Genomic DNA, 22,366 nt, shown 5'->3' on the forward strand with positions numbered 1-22,366 from the left:
GGCTGTAGTCCTCAAAGTGGGCGGCCCAGGTTCAAATCCAGCCTGTGGCTCCTTTCCCGCATGTCATTCCCCACTCTCTCTCGCCCTGATTTCTGACTCTATCCACAGTCATATCTCTCCACTAAAGGCACGAAAAGCCCCCCCCCAACAAAAAATAGAATCTCTTAAATCTCCTGTAAAAGCTTTCTTTTTTGAATGGTATATTCTGTGTGTGACTTCTGGTGCTTCTGCAGCCAGCCTCAAGCAGACACTCGACAAACTGGATTGATATTTCAACGCAGAAGGGTACCAATTGGAGCAAACACACTCATGCATCTTTTCACACACACACACACACGCTTACCATACTAGTAGGGGACTATCAGTCTATACTTCATAAGTGTGGCCTTGTCTTTTTGGTCATTTTAAAAATACAAAAAAGTTATACCACATTTACTTTTGATGTCTTTAACCATAATATTATTTCAAATGGGTGTTTTTTTATTTTTTTATTTAAAGTAGTCACACACACACACACACACACCTTTATGCCATCATCATGGAAGCAACTGAAGCACAGTTGAACAGATGGATTATCAGACCAGGAAGCATTTAGTTTGCAGGTGTTTGCATATTTTAGATAACCATTATAACAGTATTACATTGATACCAACTATCATAGTCTCCTCTCCTATTCTCAACACTTCAAAGGGATACAGACATAGTAATGTGGGCTCATGTTTTTTTGTATGGGTGGGATATGTATGTACAGTGGGTCTGGAAAGTATTCAGACCCCTTTACATTTTTCACTCTTTGTTTCATTGCAGCCATTTGCTAAAATCAAAAAAGTTCATTTTATTTCTCATTAATGTACACTCAGCACCCCATCTTGACAGAAAAAAAAACAGAAATGTAGAAATTTTTGCAAATTTATTAAAAAAGAAAAACTGAAATATCACATGGTCATAAGTATTCAGACCCTTTGCTCAGTATTGAGTAGAAGCACCCTTTTGAGCTAGTACAGCCATGAGTCTTCTTGGGAATGATGCAACAAGTTTTTCACACCTGGATTTGGGGATCCTCTGCCATTCTTCCTTGCAGATCCTCTCCAGTTCTGTCAGGTTGGATGATGAACGTTGGTGGACAGCCATTTTCAGGTCTCTCCAGAGATGCTCAATTGGGTTTAGGTCAGGGCTCTGGCTGGGCCAGTCAAGAATGGTCACAGAGTTGTTCCGAAGCCACTCCTTTGTTATTTTAGCTGTGTGCTTAGGGTCATTGTCTTGTTGGAAGGTGAACCTTTGGCCCAGTCTGAGGTCCTGAGCACTCTGGAAGAGGTTTTCTTCCAGGATATCTCTGTACTTGGCCGCATTCATCTTTCCTTCAATTGCAACCAGTCGTCCTGTCCCTGCAGCTGAAAAACACCCCCATAGCATGATGCTGCCACCACCATGTTTCACTGTTGGGATTGTATTGGGCAGGTGATGAGCAGTGCCTGGTTTTCTCCACACATACCGCTTAGAATTAAAGCCAAAAAGTTCAATCTTGGTCTCATCAGACCAGAGAATCTTTCTCATAGTCTGGGAGTCCTTCCTGTGTTTTTTGGCAAACTCTATGCGGGCTTTCATATGTCTTGCACTGAGGAGAGGCTTCCGTCGGGCCACTCTGCCATAAAGCCCCGACTGGTGGAGGGCTGCAGTGATAGTTGACTTTGTGGAACTTTCTCCCATCTCCCTACTGCATCTCTGGAGCTCAGCCACAGTGATCTTTGGGTTCTTCTTTACCTCTCTCACCAAGGCTCTTCTCCCACGATTGCTCAGTTTGGCTGGACGGCCAGGTCTAGGAAGAGTTCTGGTCGTCCCAAACTTCTTCCATTTAAGGATTATGGAGGCCACTGTGCTCTTAGGAACCTTGAGTGCTGCAGAAATTCTTTTGTAACCTTGGCCAGATCTGTGCCTTGCCACAATTCTGTCTCTGAGCTCCTTGGGCAGTTACTTCGACCTCATGATTCTCATTTGCTCTGACATGCACTGTGAGCTGTAAGGTCTTATATAGACAGGTGTGTGCCTTTCCTAATCAAGTCCAATCAGTTTAATTAAACACAGCTGGACTCCAATGAAGGAGCAGAACCATCTCAAGGAGGATCAGAAGAAATGGACAGCATGTGAGTTAAATATGAGTGTCACAGCAAAGGGTCTGAATACTTATGACCATGTGATATTTCAGTTTTTCTTTTTTAATAAATTTGCAAAAATTTCTACATTTCTGTTTTTTTTCTGTCAAGATGGGGTGCTGAGTGTACATTAATGAGAAATAAAATGAACTTTTTTGATTTTAGCAAATGGCTGCAATGAAACAAAGAGTGAAAAATGTAAAGGGGTCTGAATACTTTCCAGACCCACTGTATGTATGTATGTGTTGTGTTGTGTGTTTATATGTATGCTGGCTGCTGGAACACCTACATTTCTCTGCTGGGATGAATAAAGTATATCTTATCTTATATCTTATTATCTTAATAACTAGTTTTAGTGGTTTAGAGGCATCATTGAGGGCTCGCTGCATCTGAACACAGAACAGACTTAATATTGTAACCTAACAGTCTTATTTTTGTTTTGGTAGAAATTGTGATCTGGCTGAAAGGAAAATAAGATAATTATAGTTCTCTTACTGCATTATTTAACTTTATACTGTCAAGAAACATTTCACAGAGTTACAGAGATTTCTTCTCCTGGTAAAATCCGTGATAATGACCACTGCTGCAGGAATCCTCACTGTGTGAGTTGCTGAATGCCTGAGAGACAATACTTCCTCTGTCAGTGCTTCATTAGGTTTTAATGGCCTTAATTGAGTCGATTACAGCCTTAGAATGTGCAATAGACGACAAAACAACAATATTGTGTTTGGTGTCCCTTGGCGCCCACCGATGGTCTCTGAATGCAACTGCCCTGTCGTTAACTCCTCCCCCTCTAAGTCAACGTGCATTAGTTGACAAACAGAGGGTGGACAAGCCGGCAAAGACTTTGTGAGAAGCCAAAGAACCACGTCGACTGACAAGGTTCTGTCATGATTTGGTTTTGTATTTGAGTTTCCCTGTTTTATCCCAGTGTTGCTTGTTTCCCTTGTGTGTTTCATGATTTAGTTTGTCCTCAGTGTTTCTTGTATTCCTGCCTCTGTGTGTTTCCCAGTGTGATTGTCCTCACCTGTGTCTTGTTAGTCTCACCTGTGTCTGGTTACCCTATGTCTATTTAGTCTCTGTGTGTCTTCCCTTCCGTGTCAGTTCATTGTTGTAAGTTGTTAGTGTTGTTTGTCGTCTGTTAGAGTGTCAGTGTTTCCTAGTGTTTCTCAGTGCTTGTCAATTTTTGGATTTTCTCAGTTTGGACATTTTTGAGAGATAGTTTTAGTTTTTGCCTTTTTGTTTAAATAAATAATTTTTGGTTTCTGCACTTGGGTCCACCTCCCTTGTTTTACACACCGAACCGTAACAGAATGAACTGACCAACTATGGACCCAGCAGACCAAAACCCCCTTCACCAGGCCCTCTCCAGCCAAGGAGCCCTCATTGGAAGACATGACAATATGCTACAGGAAGTTATGGAATCTCTACAGAGTCTTCAAAGGAATCTCTCCCACATCAACTCTCAGCTCACGCAGCTTTCAGGTCAAGCCGCTACTCCTGGTACATCACGTTCAACCTCTGTTCCCATGCCCCAGCTCAAGCCTCAGTGCAAGCCTCAGCCTCCCTGTGCCTAAGAACCACAGCCTCCCTGTGTTCCAGCAGAGCGCTGTCTGCCACCAGTTACGGCAGAGCGCCGTCTGCTGTCCCCTGTGCCTGTATCTGCTGAGCTGCGTCTGACTCCCCTGTCTCCGTGGGAGGCCCTGCCCACTCCTATGACTCCTGGGTCTGCGTGGGAGGTTCTGCCCACTCCTGTGTCTCTGTGGAAGGCCCTGCACACTACGACTCCTGTGCTCTTCAGAGGCCCTGTTGACTCCTGCGCCCTCGTCAGAGGCCCTGCTGACTCTGCCCACCCCTGTGTTTCAGAGGGAGGCCTGGCCTCTCACTGGTCCCGTGGGTTCATCTGGTCGGCCTCACGGCTGCCCCCCTGATCTCCTCTCTAAGCTTGCTCCCTGTGTTCGGTCAGCCTCCTGGCTGTCCACCTGAACTTTCCGGGCTATGTGCCCTGCCTCCAGGCCGTCCGCCTGGAGGTCCGGTCAATTCTGCTTCTGGCTCGGTCACTCTCCTCTTTTCTCTTATTACAGCGATGGGCTACCCGGCTGCTGTGAGAACTAGTGCCGTAAGGCCGTACTTCTCGAGAAATGACCTCGGCCCGCTGCCATTCTCCCTGTTGAAATTTATTATGCTATTAAATCGACCTTTGAAACTACTATTTTACTACTACTACTAATTTTTAAAGATTTATTTTTGGGCTTTTCGTGACTTTGAGAGAGAGTGGGGAATGACATGTGCGAAAGGTGCCACAAGCTGGATTCGACCCTCGGCCACCCGCTTGGAAGACTATAGCCTCCATACATGGGGCTTGCGCACTAACCACTGCGCCACCAGCGCCCCTGAAACTACTATTTTAAGGTGGAAATGTTACATACATGCATTTAAAAACATACATGTTTTTACATCACTTGATGTATCAGAATAACATGATGATTAAGACATACAATACTGATCAAAAATAAACATACTACTGAACATTAAGTGGAGCAGTACACACGCAAAAAATGTACATAGGAATTACATGCATTTTAAGAAATATCGGATTTCATGAGTTGACAAAAAGTCAGCATGTTCCACCCTTTGGTGTTTATGAATCTGCTGACTGCTTAATAGTTTTTTGGGTCTAAATAAAGCTGATATTTTCTCCATGTACTTTCTGTTTATTTTCCACTGAGGAGTAACATGAAAACAAAACTTTGTTTAGCAGCTCAGAGGTGTGACTATGAGCCCCCCGGACCTGGACAAGGAAGAGACAAATATTACAGCTTTACAACAATCAGGTTTTTATCGGTAGAAATGCTGCTCTGGCTAAAAGTTAAAAAATATATATTTTTACATTTGTTTTTGTGAATTTTCTGTGTTGAAAGAAAACTTCACAGATTCATTTTTGCTCCCAGTAAAAACATTTAAAAACCTGAACGATTAACACCGAAGGACTCCCAACCTGCAAACAAGCTGAGATCAAGTTAGCAGCAACTCAGATTGCAGCCCCTCAGTTTTTAAAGCGAGCTGCATATAAAGCAACATTATGTAACTCTGACACGTAGCGTTTAAAGCATAGACTGTAAATATTAATGGACGAATCCCAAGTGAGTCAGCCATCTGTTAAAGTCTTTATATGTGATTGTTCACACTTAAATATAATATAAATCAAGTATATCCTCTGAAAATAACTCTGTGAGTCATGACTGTCTACAATGGGTGTAACACCCGAGTCCCACTGTCTGTGATGTTTTCAGAGTTTTCAGAGTCCTATCTTCAGTTTGTTTACATCGTTAGGACGGCCGGCTGACTCCTCCCCTCACGTATAAAAGTTGTTTAATTGAGGGACTAGAGAAAAGAAGAATAACATACTGTACTCACTGCTTAACTGTGTTTCTAGATCACGCTCATTTCAGGTAAATTTACATGCAGTGTGAAGATACGAGCATAATAAAGATCGCTAGCATTAGCATGCTAACACAACAATGCAGCGCAAGTTGTTTTGGTTTCATGCTGGTGCTCAAGGGCGACATCTGCTGGATCAAAAAATCACATATAAAGCCTTTAAGGCAGAGGGCTCCGGAGACTCATCAACAGCAGCTGCCATGCTGGAAATCCTGTCTCAGACTAACTTTTCGTCAACCTAACGACAGGCTGAGAGCTGGGGACTGTTGGATCACACCCACATGTCAATCATGTCAGCTATACGACTAACTATGGATAACACGTATCATTCATAAAATCAAAAAGGAGCCGTTTTAAAAAAATGCATTCCCCACAGTGTGTGCCAGTGATGACAATAACTAATCAGATCTATTTTTTTTGTACCAGGCTTTATGCTTTAAAAGAAATAGAAATGTTGATTTCTATTGTAAAAACTGTCTTTTTTAAATGTGGTGTGTATGTGACTTCCTGTGTTCGTGGAGCCAGCTTCAAGCGGACACCAGGAGAACTGCAGGATTTTGCAGTTTTCCGCACTGGCTTAATTTTTCACGACCGCTTGCCACTTGGTTTAAATTGGGTACAGCAGTCCAAATTCAAAACGTTGGAGTGAGCTGTCTCCCCAGTAGACTGTTGTATAATAATATAATATACTGTCTCCCCCCACTCCCTCCCCCCTAGAGTCGATGTGCACGCAGGTCGCCTTGTTGCACATACTGAAGCTTCAGTGTTTATCCAGCTCTGCATCACTCTTAAAACATTTCTGTGTTCTAACTTCTCTCCATTTTCAAAAGCACCTCCAATATTTATCCTAGTTTTACCACGTCTCTGGTTGAGGAGCTTATTAGAAAAGTGCAGAGGCTTTTTAGGTCTCCTCAGGGGAGACATGACGTAAAACAAACAACATGGAAGTGTCTGCTATACACTACGATCTAATGAGAATATCAGTAATTTTTACTAATGCTATGGTACGACAGAATCAAAAAATCAACAAAAGGGCGGAGAAGAACAAACTGGCCAACAGGAATGAAGCAGTTAATTTACGTTCACAGAGGTCGTAGCGGTTGTGCATACAGTCTCTGGTTGTTCACCGGTCGAGCACCCTCCAACTCGCTCATAGTGAATTCTCCTGATTTTATCCTGCTGCGTTCTCACATCAGCTTACTCTGATTTAACACAGAAAAGTAGGAGTTACTAGGAGTTGGCAGGAGAAACTCCGGATTAAGTCAGGGTGAAAAATGATGCTGTTTACATTCACACATGCAGCTCACCCCAAAATCAAGATTTTCAGGAGTTTTGTTCAAGTGTGAAAGCACGAATAGAGAAGGTGAAAACCAATGCTTATTGTCTCGTTTTTAGTAAACCAACATTTAAAAAGTAAGGAATATTTTTTTTATTGATAAATGTATTGCATTAACTTCATAATCAGATATTCAAAGGTGCTCATAACCTTTCATAATTCACCTAAATTTCAGAAAAATCATACCTCAAACTGAAATTAAAATTTAAAATTTTCTTCTTTCCTTTAAAGTTGACACATATATATCTTTTTTTTGTTTTTCTCCCCTCTTTTCTCCTCCTCTCAATTATCTTCAATTTTGTTGCTATTTATTTTTCTTGCTACTTCCCATTCAGCCACTCACTTTAATGTATTATACTGCCACACACACATTCACACGTTTCTTATACCCTACTTCAACTTACTACTTGACTTTTATTATATCTACTTCAATTGTATTTGTCTTTGCTAATGTTTTGCATATTTTGATTTTGTTTTGTTTATTTCTGTTTATTTCTGTTTTTGTTTATTTGCCGTTGCTTTAATTGTCATGTCTATGTGCACATTTTTGTTTTGTACTTGTTCAACTTATCACAATAAAAAAAAAAAAAAAAGATATTCAAAGGTGCTGCGACAGTCGTAAAGTAAGAGGAAACAGTTGCAGATACAACGAAGGAATGTGTGTGAATGAAATAATGTGCTGCAGAAAGCCCAAACAAATGCAAACAGGCTGACAATACGGAAGTTATACAAAAAGCCAACAAACAAATTGAATGTGTAAAAGCTGCACAAGCTGTCAATCACAAGAGAAATGCTTCAGGGCGCTCATGGGGTGGTTTCACTTTAGTAAAAGCTGTCTTCCAATCAGAAGCACTTTAACCATTTGATATGATCCCATGCAACCAAATGTGTGTTTATATTTTCTGCTAGTTTGGAAGACCAAACCTGTGGTCTGGCTGCATGTCAGGAAACTCATCAAATTCAGCGCCTGGTCTCTCTCTCTCTCTCTCTCTCTCTCTCTCTCTCTCTCTCTCTCTCTCTCTCTCTCTCTCTCTCTCTCTCTCTCTCTCTCTCTCTCTCTCTCTCTCTCTCTCTCTCTCTCTGATTATGATAAAGCCATACACAGAAGTTTCTACTGAATTTGTTTACTGGCTTTGTGTGTCTTTGACTTTGCATTGTTCATGTATTTGCAACATGTTGACATGTTTTTGATTCAGCTTTGTGCAGCATGTCTGTTGTTGAATCTGTTTAGACTAGATGTTTTTTCTATAAATGTGCGATGGTTTGGAAGTTGCAGCACATTTCTATTTTGGTCATTTGATTGACCATTCAGCCTTACTGCCCTTTTGGGGCAACCATCATTTTCCAAATTAAAAAAAGATGAACAGATATCCTTTCTCAATTTAAAAAAAACCCTAATAAACTGATAATTATTAATTAAAGGACAATTTTAACAAAACGCTTTCATTGTTTTGTTTTTAATTGACAACCAGCTCCGTTGTTTGCATGTTACTCAGACAGAAATCATATTCTGATATCCCAAAGGACATTTATGTGAATGGAAAATTGATCATTGATGGCTGTTTTACACAGGTTAATGCTTGGAGGAAGTTAAATTAGAGATTTGGTTTCAGTGTTTGGGCCATTAGAGGCTTTAAGAGAGGTCTGCGGGGCTCATGTGAGGAGAAATGATTCTACAAGATATTAAATGACACAGTCTTTTCAGTCTTGAGGTTGTGGTCCATACCACTAACAGTGTTCAAATGTATTTATGACAAGCAGGTTTTTAAAAATTGTTTCTGCTTTCAGGGCAGAAGCTGTGATGAAATCTCTGAAGCTCTTAATATCAAACTCTCCTCTTTTAGATGGAAACAGTTGTAGATAAACACTTGAATGCAGCAGCCTGCACTCGTTCTCTGCGTCGATCGCCCCCAGTGGATAGACGTCTGCGTGGGCCCTTCATGTTATTTTAGCCACGTCTCAGGATTTTGATTGATTCGCTCTCTCTTAAGCATGTGCATCACATTTCATGACATTTGTTAAAAAAGGGTTCTCGGTGACATTTAAGGCCTCAGGTGGAAAAATTCCACAGCTGAATCATTTGTTGTCATTTGCTGCACAAGTAGGCCAAGTATCATATCAGTCAAAGTCTGGGTGATCGGTTTGAGGTGTGTATGTATGTGTGTGTATATGAGTGCGTGTTCCGGGAGAAGGTTAAGGCCCAAACCCACAGTCATTTGAATGTGGCAGACGTATTTCTCAGTAGTTTTGAAACAGTGTATTTTAATGAACTTCAGAGGCCACAGCAATATATGTAAAGAAATATGCAAATCATAGAAAACAGCATGCTTAAAAAGAGGCGGAGATTCCCTGAGCAAACATCCAGACTAAGATTCACATATTTACAAGGCCACATCATTGTACAAAGAAGTTTGTTAAAGGCAAGTGAGGACCAACTTTGAGAATAATGTTCAAATTTCACAACATCTTTCTGCTCTAATTTATTTATTTATATTTATTTTTATATCCGGCAACTGCAGGATAATAAGAACATTTCATCCTTATGCCTGGTTGTAATGTTCCTCCCCATTATGGACACTAGTCTGACCCTATGAAAACTATTGTGTAATATCTTCAGTGTTTCCTCAGGGATCTCGCTAATGCTGCATTCACATGCTTTCCAGGAATATGCTGAGATATTTCCATACTGGCGGTTATATTGTGCGCTGTATCTCCCTGAAGCTGCGCAAACCCTGGTGTGCAAATCGGAAATCATTTCAGTGGATCAGAAAAAGAAGTGAGGCCGCCTGCCAGAGAACATCAACATGAGCAGACATCATTACTTTTGAAAGTTAAAATATTTTAGCTTTTTGACATCAATGCAGATGGAACTCAGAATCAGATGTAGGATGCAGCTCGCTCACACAAGTGAAACAATGAGAGGCTAGAAATGTTGTCCAGTAATTCAACCTTTTTTTCTGAGATTTCCGCAACCTTACCAACGCCTAAACCCAATTTAAAATAATCTATAAATCTAAAAAAATTACCCCGACAATGTCCTTTATCTTCAGACAAATTGAGAACTCATTTTAATGAGCTGATGATTCATGTGAAGCAGTGCTCCCCCTTTGGAATATGAAAATATGTTCAGGCCCCTTCCACCCCTCACACATCGGCACATAAATGTACAGCCATACACTGAAACTCACTGTGAGACCCTTCTTTGTGAACAAACACATACCACACCACTTTTACAAAGGAGCAATTAGGGCCTGTGTTCATTGCCACAGTTTTATGTGCTGGCACTGCTTGTTTTCAAAAACCAAACCATTTTAAGTTCAGCTCTCTGCATCTTGAGCTTCGTGTCAGCTGGTCTTTCCTCATAGGGTCAAGTGAAATGTCAAATAACTTGCTTTTCTGTTGAGATAACAGTCTAAAAAAGATAAAAATGACATATTTTAATGTTTGGTGTCCTTACTTAAAAAATGACAGACTTTGATATACATACCTTTTGAATTTTTGTTTCAATTTTCAATTTCCACCTAAATGACATGTGTGTTTAAGTGTGAAAAATTCAAAAATTTAAAATGGTATTGATAAAAACTTGTGATACATGTGATAAGGCTAGAGCTGTCCCTTTTGGAGAAGCCCTAATTTGACCTATTTTCGTTTTTTGGTAAGATGCATAAAACATCCAGAAAAAGTTATTTTGCAGTAAAATATTTTTATACAACTATCCGTTTCATAAACTAGACATGTTCAAGTTATGAAAAAATATGGTTGTGCTTTGTTCTACCTCGGGTAGGGGTATCTCGAAAACTAAAGCCTTTTTGGGGGGTTTGTTCCTCTACTATTGTCGCTGTGCTGCCAGTTTGAAAACAGTTCCATTTTTTGGAATCCCGCCGTGATCGGCTTGTTAATGTAACTTGTGTCTCATAGACCTAATCAAAATCAACAAGGGGCGGTATTCCTGATATCTTCTTGCGCTGCCATTGCAAACAGCACCGTAAACGGGCCCTTTAATAGTGACATAACATCCTACTAAAAACTGTACAACACTGAACTGTGGGTGTGAATGTGTAGATGTGACCTGCGGTGTAAAAGCGCTTTGAGTAGTCTAGACTAGAAAAGAAATATGCACGCTCAAGTCATTTTACCATTGGCAGATTTTATTCTGTGCAAGTTGACCAACGAAACCATTTGATAAAAATGTCCTTAAGCTTCTAATCCAGTAATAATTGAAATGTCCAGCTTGAATCTGTATTTCATCTTCATGGAGACTAAGGGGAAGCAGGGTGAAGCCAAGAGTGAGTTATGAATTAGTGCTGCACCACCCTGTCATTACTCCGGGCCCCCCTAGGGGTCTCACCCTCTTAGTTTGGGAGGTAAAGAGATGAGTTGAAGGCCTTCTGTGTTTTACAGACAGGGCGGGTCTAATGGATCTTAAATGCTGAGGTGCATTTTAGCAACTGTGTTGTTTTGGTGAGTCACTTGAAGTGAGGGCTTAAAATGACTAGCGGTTGGTTCTCGTGCCCCCTGTACAGAGGTTACAGTCCTCAAAGTGGGCAGCTTGGGTTCGAATCCAACTTGTGGCTCCTTCACCATGTCATCGTCATGTCATGTAATTTCCCACTCTTTCTCTCTCTTCCAGATATCCGACTCTATCTTCTGCCCTGTCTCTCAAGATATAGGTTTTGAAGATTTTTTGACCTTTAACTTTTAATTTCCAGTATTATAAGTTACATCATGTCGATGAAGTCATCATCTTTTGCACAAAGAAGACAGCACATTGATGTAACAGGCTGGCAGCATTTGTGGTATTCTTTGGTTTTTTAGAAACTTGGTGTTAAGAAAACTTTTCCAGGAAAAATCTCAAGCAGTCTCAACTGCACTCTGCCTGAACAAACAGAGAAAATATTCGTGACAAAATAGCATGAAATTCATTTAAAACAATGGAAAGAAAAGCAAAGAATCAAATGTTCTGAAGAAGACAGTCGACACAAATTAAGATTTTCACAGTTTCCTGCTCATATTAGTTCAAACTATAACCATTTCTTACATTTGTCTTGGCAAGTCAAAGCTGACGATTTGCAGAACTTGCACACTTTTGGTGCAAAACTGGTTTCAACGACATGGTGAAAACACTCAGCCCTGAGGAAATGCAAATGTTCTCTGCACATATTCTCTAATAAAATATTTAGTATGCTCACAAAACTTTGCAGATAGTTTATTTGTCCTTGAGATGAGTCTTTTCCACAGTTTATAGGTGCACAAACAAGAAGCATATAATTGGAATCTGAAGGAGATACTTTGTGGATAACAGAGACAGCTGTTTGTTATAGCTTATGTCTCTCAACACTGCAGCATCGGAAGTAGCCATGGCGCAAAATCAGGCCAGCTGTGGAGCCTGTGAGAGCGTGCCAGGGTTAAAAAAAAATGTGGTGTGGTATTAGAAGGGGGGCCAATACAAAGAGCTCGTTATTTTGTGTTCCCGACTCAATTTCGGAGTTTCTTTTTTTTTTCTTAATCCAAGTGTGTGCTTTATAAAAATAAAATGTAAATAAAGATGCACAAAGTAGAACGAAATGAATAAATTTAATGAAACTTTTGAATAAAACGTTGGCAAATGTCCTTTAGCTGGGATGTATTTAATCCTGTTTTACATGTCACCAAATTTTGTCCGCTCATTTGTCAGAACAGATCATGAATAAAAGGGAGCTGCACGTGTCTCTCTCTTTGTCTCAGAGAGAGAGAGAGAGAGAGAGAGAGAGAGAGAGACTGTGTGTGTGTGTGTGTGTGTGTGTGTGTGTGTGTGCGTGTGCGTGGTTTGGATGTCGCCTCCCTCTACGCGTGCACGGCGTGAGTAATAAGCTCCTCCACTGGCTCATGAAAACATGTTGTTGACGCCTCAGTCACTCAGAGGTACCTGCCCCGCTGCGCTCCTGGACTACAGCATGTTTGCAGGAAGACCAAGCTGCTGCTGCTGCTGCTGCGAGCTCCACTGCGCGTCTGTGCCTTTAAACACTTTGTGACCGCGTCTCTCTCTGAGCCCGCAGTGAACTTCCCTCAACTCCGACGCACTCTGCGAGTACACCAGAGCTCCGTTTACTATCCAGGAACTGGCTAACCTTCACAGCTAGACCCATGGAATTATAACTATGGAATATCACTGGATACTGCTGTCCGTCTTTCTACAGTTAACCTTCCGGCCAGGTAAGACTTCGGCACTTTACGCACCACAACTTGTTGCTCTTTGTAACAACCAGAGGCTCGATTATATGATAATTTAGAACATGTGTTCATCTCCGTACAGCTCAGTGAGATAGAGATAATCCATGTTCTGCAGAAGTACATCGCTCCACTTGCTTTGCGTGGTTTTTTGGTGCATTTCTCTTTGTTCTGGGAGGCTGGTGCAGTGAGCGCTGAGAAGAAAACCTTAAGTCTCTGAAACCTAAACCTGACGAGGAAAGCGGATACCTTGGCTCATGATTTGGATGCAACTTTAATAACTCATGTTTTATTCAGAGAACAGCAGAGCGCTATTAACAAAAAAAGTAATCACACGGTGAGTGGAAGTGGGATGCTCTCACTGCTCGGTGGAGGCGCAGCTTCAGGGAGATACAGCGCACAATATAACCGCCAGTATGGAAATATGTCGGCATATTCCTGGGAAGCATGCAAACGAGCTGTTAGTGTGTCCTGCAGCTGTAAGGCAGCATAGCTGTGTCGTTTCTCACTTGTTGGATAAATATTGTCGCATGTGTGACTTTAAGCGCCTCATTGTTCCGACAGTTTGATGTGGTGTTGGCTGTTTGGAAACACTTTGCTGTTATTACGGCTTGGCAACATCTTCAGAGTCAGCTGTGGAGGTCACGGTTCATTAACACCTAATTGTAATGTTTACATAAAGCAGTCTTCTCGCTCTGTGCCTTTAATTAGAAGTGTTTATTTTATAATGTTGCCTTTTATCTTGTGAGGAAAGAGTTTGGGGATTTTCCAGAGATATGACGCAAATTTATGGAAAGCTGTTGTAGCAGAGCGCACGCACAAGTTGATATGCTCAGAGAGGCATCAGGTGGAGTTTTCTGTGCCTTTTTTTTTTTTTTTGCATTTGATTGACAGCTTGATACTAAATGGCACGAGCGTCATAGTGGAGGAAAAGTGGGACTGAATACCCAGGACCCCAATGGAGGAAAAGGGGCCTGAAATATAAATGTAATATTTGTTTCTCTGGAGGTCTTTACTGTCCTAGTAAAAATAAAAATGCTCAAATAAATGAACACAATTCTTAACTCTTTCTTAACTACATTATAAAAAAAGTAGCTTAAAAACAAAAAGATGCACATATTACAAAGTTTTATTTACGGTTATTGTTTCATTTGAACTGCGGGAGAGTTTTAAAGGGTGCACCACAATTGTATTGCATTTTTAAACGTCCATTTGATACTAGTGAAATTCAAACTAAATTGATGCCATGGCAACAAGAAGACACTGACATGCACCCAATACTGTGTCATTTCTTGTTTTTAATGACCAAAAAGTACTTTTTGATAGTGTCAATCATTAAAATAAAAGAGAATATATCCTTTTCAAATGTGCAGTATGGAATATTATTGAAGGAGGAACATTTTGACAACAGTGATTTTAAACTTTGGATAGGTCATGTGTGTAATGGAGGTGTGGTTAGAAAAATATCACAGGGCTGGCTGAGGCTGTAGTGGAGGGGGGGCACATTGTGGGTCCTGCAGACGCCCCGGCTCAGTGATGCATCACCTGACTAACTGCAACAATCAAATAAGACACACCATAAAGTTTGTCTTAAGCACTACAGACCTGATCCCATGGATAAACAAACACATCATTCAATTAGCAGCGTACAGTGCCACACATGGAGAAGTTGTAAATCATGTTTTCAGCGCCTCCTTTTCACATAGCAGCCCCCTTCTTTACGTTAAATTCCACAGTTGTTAGCCAAATATTTACGCATCAGTGCAGAGGCTGAACACACACAGCATTATTAACAGTCTCTACATAGACCCATCTTTGTATAATGATACATTCCTGTTTGCGGTTCTTTGATTCTTTGAATTTAAGCGTTTCAGATGGATCCAGCACGCCACCACACCCTAACATAGAGGAGTCAGAGCTCAGACTGTGCAATAAATGTGTTTATTTATTATATCATAGAAGGGGGAGGATGGGGGATAAGGATCTTTGTCAGCAGCAGCCGGTTTAACCCTGACTGTAGCCTTGTGTGTTTGTCACAAGTGGTATCAGGAACAAAAAGCATGGGATGATGACTCTCCACCTCTTTTCTTTTGGTACCTCAAATGAATCTTTGAGTTGCTCTGTCCTTTAGAAAACCTGCCTTTTGCTAAAATGTTGAAAAACACACTCTTTTTTTTTTTTTTTTTTTACTTTTCATTCCCTTCTCAGATATCAGAAGTTGAGGGTTCAATTCCTGCTGCTACATAATGATGACAGAATTTATGGGCTCCATCTGTTTTTTTCTTTCAAATCTTAAGTGTGTGGGCAATGAGGTTTATTGTGAGACTTGTAGATGAAAAATAGACGATACCGCCGTGTGTCTCATGATCAGAATAATCAGATATCTGTTACTCACTCATTACACTGTTGTAGAAAAAGTCAGAGTCAGGACTCTGCAGGAGGTCCAGAGATACGTCGGAGGGACCTTTCTTGAATAATTGAAGCCGTCTGTGTGTCTCTAAAACTCTGACAAAAACAAACAGACTGCTCACAGCTTCCGTCCACAATGCCGCTGTATCTTTGCTGTGTTTGCTTTGTTGGTCACAAGCTCTTCAAGCTGAAAACAACAACTTTTAAAAAGGAAAATTAACAGTTTGATGATGGTTTCCAGCGTGTTAAATGTGAGGATTTACAGCTCTCCCTTATTGTTTATGGTGCATAACGAAGAATGTCCTGTTTTGGACTGTCGGTTGGACAAAATGAGCATTTTATAGATGTTACTTTGAGCTCTGGGAAATTGTAATCAGCGTTTTTAAACTGAAGCATGACCGAGTGTATAAACACATCAGATAAATCAAAATGAAAGTCATGGTAGTAGTAGTATATTGCCCACATACTTCCAATTTTCTTGTCCTTGTCCTGCTCGTGTCGACTTGTTGTATCTTTCAGCTGCTCGGGTGCTCAGGGAACTCCTTGGTGTGGTTATAGCTGCTAGCACATCTGGACTCCACAATGGTTGCGTTCCAACATTTCATTCCTGTTGCAAAACTGCAAATTTGAGGTTTTTGTCAAAATAAAAAAAGTGTTGCATCCAATTATTTCTAGCATTTGGAAACTTTTAACCGCGCCATTTCAGTACAAGAATTGTGGTGGTAATCATGCACAATCTTTTCGACTCCCAACGGGGGTGTCTTCTCATCATTACATTGGCGTGATAGCAGTGGATTTCTCTCTCTTTTGTTTTCTTTACAGGCGACACAAAGCCCACCATCACCCCCGCAGACCCCCACATCGTCGTCATGCTCAACAAACCCTTCGAGCTGCGCTGTCAGGGCGAGAAAGCGATGCAGTGGCAGCGGGAGGACCGGCTGAGGGTGCGGGGCGAGAAAAAGATCGACGGGATGTCAACGCTGCACGTCTCCAGGGCTCAGCCCGTTCACATGGGACGCTACATCTGCCTGGAGGAGAGTTCACAGGAGCAGACCTCCATCTACGTCTACGTCAAAGGTAGCAGGATGGAATGTTTTGAGGGGGTGTTTTGATGCGTTAAGATTATGTGATGTTTATGAAATAAAAGAAAAGGAGAAGTGAAATCTGGAGAATCAGACTGCAGGTTACAGCCAAAGGAAGCTGTGTCTCTGTGCAGTGAGATCAGTGTGTGTGTGTGGGTGTGTTTGTAGCTTTGCCCCGGACAGGTACAGTAGATACCGAAGCTGTTTATGAAGTGCATGACTGAGTTCTACTGTATTTCCTTTCTCTCTGTGACTCTACATCCCCTTGGCCTGCTGCCATCCCTGCAGGCTGATATCATGTGCTGATCACTCACTTCACTATTCACACATCCACCTCTGAGGCTGCGAACAGTAACTACTTTGTGGATGAGATGGCTCAGATGTAGTATTATCAAAAAAATATTTACTCTGCTGACAAAACTTGCACAGGTAAACAGTGAAGGCTTTGTCTTCTGCAGGGTGGATCTCTGTGTGTAGATAACCAAAAGCTTGATAACAAATCCGCCTTTTGTGCTTGTTGATTCTGCAAATGTGGATCCAGAAAAAATCGGTGGAATTATTTGATTTAAACTTTTAATCCTGAAGATTTCTGTTCTGGTTGATTTGGCAACACTCAGTTTACCATAGCAACAGCAAGTGTGGTTTAATACTACAGCTCCCAGAATTCTTGGGGCAGAAAAACAATATAGAGCACTGGTGTGTGTATCTCTGTGTGTGTGTGCAGCCAAACATGCTAAAGAAAAATGATCAGAGATACGCTGCGTTCCCTGTGCTTCACGAGTAAAAGACTTTCAGTGTGTGAGTGAAAACTGTCCAGTTTGAAGCCGGTCTAACACAGTGTGACTGATAGTGAACAGTAAACAGAGAGGCTGTTATCTGTAATCCAAATGTTTTGTGTGAAATTCCAATTTGTGCAGAGAATATCTGAGCGGACATGCCAAAGAAATGCTCCTCAGAATGCTTGCAAACATTTTTTTTTTTGCAATTGAAAAAGTGTCGAAAGATCCGAGGAAGATTTGTTGAAAACAAAATATAGTATCAGCAGACACCATGGCGTACGAGCTGTACTGTGGAGTTCCTACATACAGAGGCTTGTTTACATGCAGTGTTACAGTGAAACATTTGCAAAGCTGATTATTTAAATATCTAATGTTGTTTACATCCAGGTTTATAGGTAGCAGTGTTCTGCATCCTCCTCTGTTAGCACATTGCTGTTTTTCTTGTTGGGTCTGCGTGCAGTAGTGTGAAAACATGGCGTGTGCATGATGCCTCTGCAGATAAACAGCTCCTGTGCTCATCGGCCTTTAAAAAAAAAAACACTCTACAAGTAGCCTTTAAAGATTTGAAGGAGGAAAACCTCGCAAAACTGTTTAAACTAAACTTTCAGTTAAATTAGCTCGATATGACCTCGTCCTTCTGCAATGGTGTAATGGCACCAACTGGAGAATTAGAAGCACCAACTGTTCTCCTCCATGCAGCAAACTTCTGCAGGAATATTGGAATATAAGGAGTGGGAGTAAGCTTTTCTTTTGCATAGTTTCTGTTTGACTTGGTCTTATATTTTTAATGGACACCTGGTTACAAACGTTGTTGCATTCAGTGTTTTAACAGGTTAAGAGAAAAGCTGACTGCCACCAAAAATTAAAAACTTCTCTATAAAAGGTCAATGATTCAGTCCATCTAGGATTTCACCGTCTTTGTTTTGTGATTGTTGCCGAGTAAAATTCCTGATTTTGCGGCTTTTTCTTTTCTTTTTTTAAAGATTTATTTTTGGGCTTTTTGTGCCTTTATTTGAGAGATAGGACAGATAGAATTGGAAATCAGGGAGAGAGAGAGAGTGGGGAACGACATGCGGGAAAGGAGCCACAGGTCGGATTTGAACCTGGGCCGCCCGCTTTGAGGACTACAGCCTCCAGACGTGGGGCGCGTGCTCTAACCACAGCACCAGACGGTGGTGTGTCCTCAATTTCAAGCTGCCAACCGCCTCTGCTCTACAGCTGCTGACGCTCACGATATAATTGCAATTCATTTTTCAGAGTACCGATGTGAACCTTGACACCTTTGAATCGATTTGTCACGATTTGACAATTACTCTTTACACCCCTACTAAATAAGGGTCAAAATTACTATTCTAAAATCAGCTTGATGTTTACAAAGTCAACAAGGCTTAGTGCACAGAACAGTTATAAATGTAACAAACTTTTATAGGCAGAAAGTTGTGTCAACAGAAACTGAATTTGAATTTTATATATTCTATTTGAATTGCTCAACTTCAAATAGAATATAAATCACATAGTTTGAATTTGTATTGTTACACTGAATACAAAATAGCATAACTTTAATTCAAATAATAAGAATTTGATTTTATTAGTTGGAAACAGAATTTCCAATAAACTTGAAATTCAACATTCTGAAATTGAAACTGTAGTTTTTTTCCAACTCCAAATTCAGTACTCTCGACAAGTTAAACTTAAGAAATCAATTTCAAAATGTTTGTGAACATTTCCAGCTGGTAAGGAAAATCAATTGAGTGCAGATTCACTGCACCTTTTTCTGACCAATCAGCACCTTTGTTTTGACCATGTGATAACATGGATCCATTGGATGTATGCACGTTAAACAACCGTTTCTTTCTTTCCATTGTTGGACGATCAGTTTACAAAGGATTTAATGAGTTTTTGAACTGTTAACGTTGTAACTATGTAGTGGGGCTGTTACGTTCTGTCAGCCAGTTTAAGTAAAGTTTGTGCTGTTGTAATGTTACGCTAAATTAGCCTACTAGCTTGTGAAGAATCAAAGAGTCTCAGTACCATCACCGGCATTATTTCTCTGCTACGTTATGGATTTTTGCAGGGCCGTCATTAGTGGTGTAGGTGATTAAACACACTCGTTTGATTGTAGTTCATACACCATGCTACACTGATGCTACGGATAGTTCAACCTACCACACATAGTGGATAAATTAAAGTAGAAACAGAGTGATTTTAGACAGACAACAGCTCTGCATGTTTCACTCAGCAGAGCCAGGCAGACCTTCACGTTCACTGACCTAACAGCACCACCTTCTCCCCCGTGTCAGAGCGGGTGTCTGATTGCATAATTACAACAGGTCTGTCTGTTTAAAGGTGTTTTAAGTGTTTTGTCGTCCAAGATAACTAAAAGACACGTGCTAAGGCTCAAAGCAGCGGCTTTTAAATTCTGCAACTCACTACACTGTTATTATCTCTGCTAAAGCTCAGTTAATTCAATGATGAACATTTAATTTCCTACAAACCCTTCACAACAGAAATCCCTTTTTAAAACAGATCAAAACATTTATAAAAAAGACTCAGACTATCAGGAAATGTCGCAGCTTAACACAACTGTGCAGGAGAGACACAAAGCTTAAAACCACACCGATTCAGTCTCAACATACAACGTAATGGAAGAAACACTGATTCATAAAAAAAACATATTTATCTAATCTCATGCACATAATTGAGTTGAATAGGGCATCACAGGCCACTAAGAGTTGCAGTGATTAGAAAAAGTTGCAAGTCTGCTCAGATGATCTTGAGGATAGCTTGAATATGCCTTTAATAGGTGCGACTCAGACATGGGGATTTCCTGGAGGGACTGATAACTGATGTTATGAAGGGTGCATTGCACAACAAATGAGCTGTGAATGAATGGACAAGCCATCCGATGACAGTTGTTTCAAAGAAAGAAATTCAAAGTAACGATCTGTCAGGAAGTTCACATTAAAAATGGATTTATGTTTAATAGCTAAATAATGTTTCTCATCATGTCACAAAACCAAAGCTTGAACAGCTCACTGTGCTGCCTCACTTTTCGGCTGAAGTTCTCGATGTGTGATTGTGTTTTTCTGTTTTTTTTTTTGGCAGATCCTGACAATCCTTTCAGAAAATCGATGGTGTTCAAGATTCTCACTCGTGTGGGAGACGCTGCTTCCATCGCCTGCCTGGCAACTGATCCAAGTCTGGACAACCTGCGCCTGGAAACATGTACCAGTGCAGCCCTGGCCTCTGGTCTCCAGTTTTCTGCGAGCCTGGAGCAAGGCATCACCATCCACAACCCCCAGAAGGCCTACGAGGGCTGCTATGTGTGCACAGGGCAGCTGGGGGAGGAGCCGGTCAGGTCACATAACTACTACCTAACTGTTAGACCAGGTAACCACATTTAAATGCATATTTATCTGCACATTGTAACTGCTGCTCCACACTGAGGTTAAAAGCCGTTTCTTTGTTTTTTCCTCTAAGTCCCCACCACTCGTCCTGTGATTGAGCTGCTGGCGCCCAAACGAGTCATTCTCACTGGAGGGGAGAATCTCTCCCTCACCTGTAACACCACTAACGTCAACGGAGAGATCAAGCTGAAGTGGGTCTCCCCGCTTGGCTCGGTGAGACTCATCATCAGCATTTTCTGTACCATGGGTAGAGCTGTGGACGGTACATTAAACTAGGAAATACTTCACATTACGGGGGCGAATTCACAAAGAACAGATTCTCAGCTTTGCTCTTAACTTTTTACAAATGTCACACAAAGAAAACATTGTATTCTCAAAGCACCAGATAAAATGCAGTTTAAGCTCTTGCAGCTTGGGGCTCTGGTTCTGCTTTTCTCCTTACCCAGGATGAGGCTGAGAATTTTATTTGATCCTTCTCGCTCGCTGCGGGGAGGAAGACTTGCGGCCCTACAAACTGGAAGAAGAGCAGCCTCTTTTCCTCCATATTTTATCGTCTATAGAGAGGTTTTAAAAGAGTGTGAACCTTGCAGTGGAGAGCGGAGATGCCCAGAGCTGATCTGAAAGATGGTCAAAGTTTTCAATACTTGAATAATTTCTGAAGCTTTAAAGAACTTTAGATCTTTTTAGTATCAAACAATTAAAACAGGAGTTTGCCTCAATTTTTTTGTAATTACAAACAAGAGATTACACAACATTTGATACCTGGGACTAGTGTTTTTGAGTTGAGTTGAGTTTTTTATTTTATTATTGTGTCATACATCCATAAGCCCAGCCTGCATGGGCTTATATGACACCATAAATTAAAACGTTCCCGGATCAGAGTGCACTAGGTAAGCTATATTCATTCTCAAGAAACAAAAAGAGAAAGCAAAAGCAAGTCAAACTAATGAAACAGAATATCCTGTCTTCTTTTCCAAGCTTTTGAAACAAAATTAGCAAATTTAAACACATCAAACTTAAACAGCCATTCCAGTTTCTGCACATCTGTCTGCCCCAATATTTCAGATTTTACTTCATGAAACAATAATTCTCTTAAAGCATCAGATTTGTACAATGCACAAGAAAATGGGACTCCGTTTCAACTTCGTCCAACTCACACATCTCAAAGGTTTTAAAATCTGGTATCGTGACAACCCTACTCCTCCCCTCAATCAGATGCAAACATTACAATTCTGCATCATTGTTGATGTGATTTGTGCTGGAATATGATTTGTGTATTTATTTGTGAATCCGTGTTGAGAGGGTGCAGAGAATTGTGAATTCATGGTGCTTTAAACAGCCTCAATCCATTCTTTGTGTATTGGCCCCTAACCTTTTACTGATGTGGTCACCTGGGACTATTTAAAGTAGGGAACAGTCAACCACTAATAAAAAGAAGATTTATTAGGACATATATGTATATATACATACAGACCTAATAAAAAACTTAAATTTGTACCCAATTATAAGCTGGAAACAAAAATGGGAACCACTTGTGATAATAGTGATGTTTTGA

General features: G+C 40.8%; 1 protein-coding gene across 1 annotated transcript in view; it reads left to right on the top strand.

Moving 5' to 3' along the window:
* The first annotated feature begins 12,840 nt into the window (after window positions 1–12,840).
* Window positions 12,841–22,366, top strand: part of kita (KIT proto-oncogene, receptor tyrosine kinase a) — a 30,783-nt gene continuing 21,257 nt past the window's right edge. Inside the window, exons 1-4 of the mRNA XM_061028963.1 lie at window positions 12,841–13,119; window positions 16,366–16,620; window positions 20,510–20,794; window positions 20,885–21,024. Of these exons, the coding sequence (XP_060884946.1) occupies window positions 13,065–13,119; window positions 16,366–16,620; window positions 20,510–20,794; window positions 20,885–21,024 (735 nt within the window). The 5' untranslated portion in view covers window positions 12,841–13,064. The remainder of the gene's footprint in view (window positions 13,120–16,365; window positions 16,621–20,509; window positions 20,795–20,884; window positions 21,025–22,366) is intronic.

Source organism: Labrus mixtus, chromosome 3, assembly GCF_963584025.1.
Source record: "Labrus mixtus chromosome 3, fLabMix1.1, whole genome shotgun sequence".
Classification (NCBI taxonomy): Eukaryota; Metazoa; Chordata; class Actinopteri; order Labriformes; family Labridae; genus Labrus; species Labrus mixtus.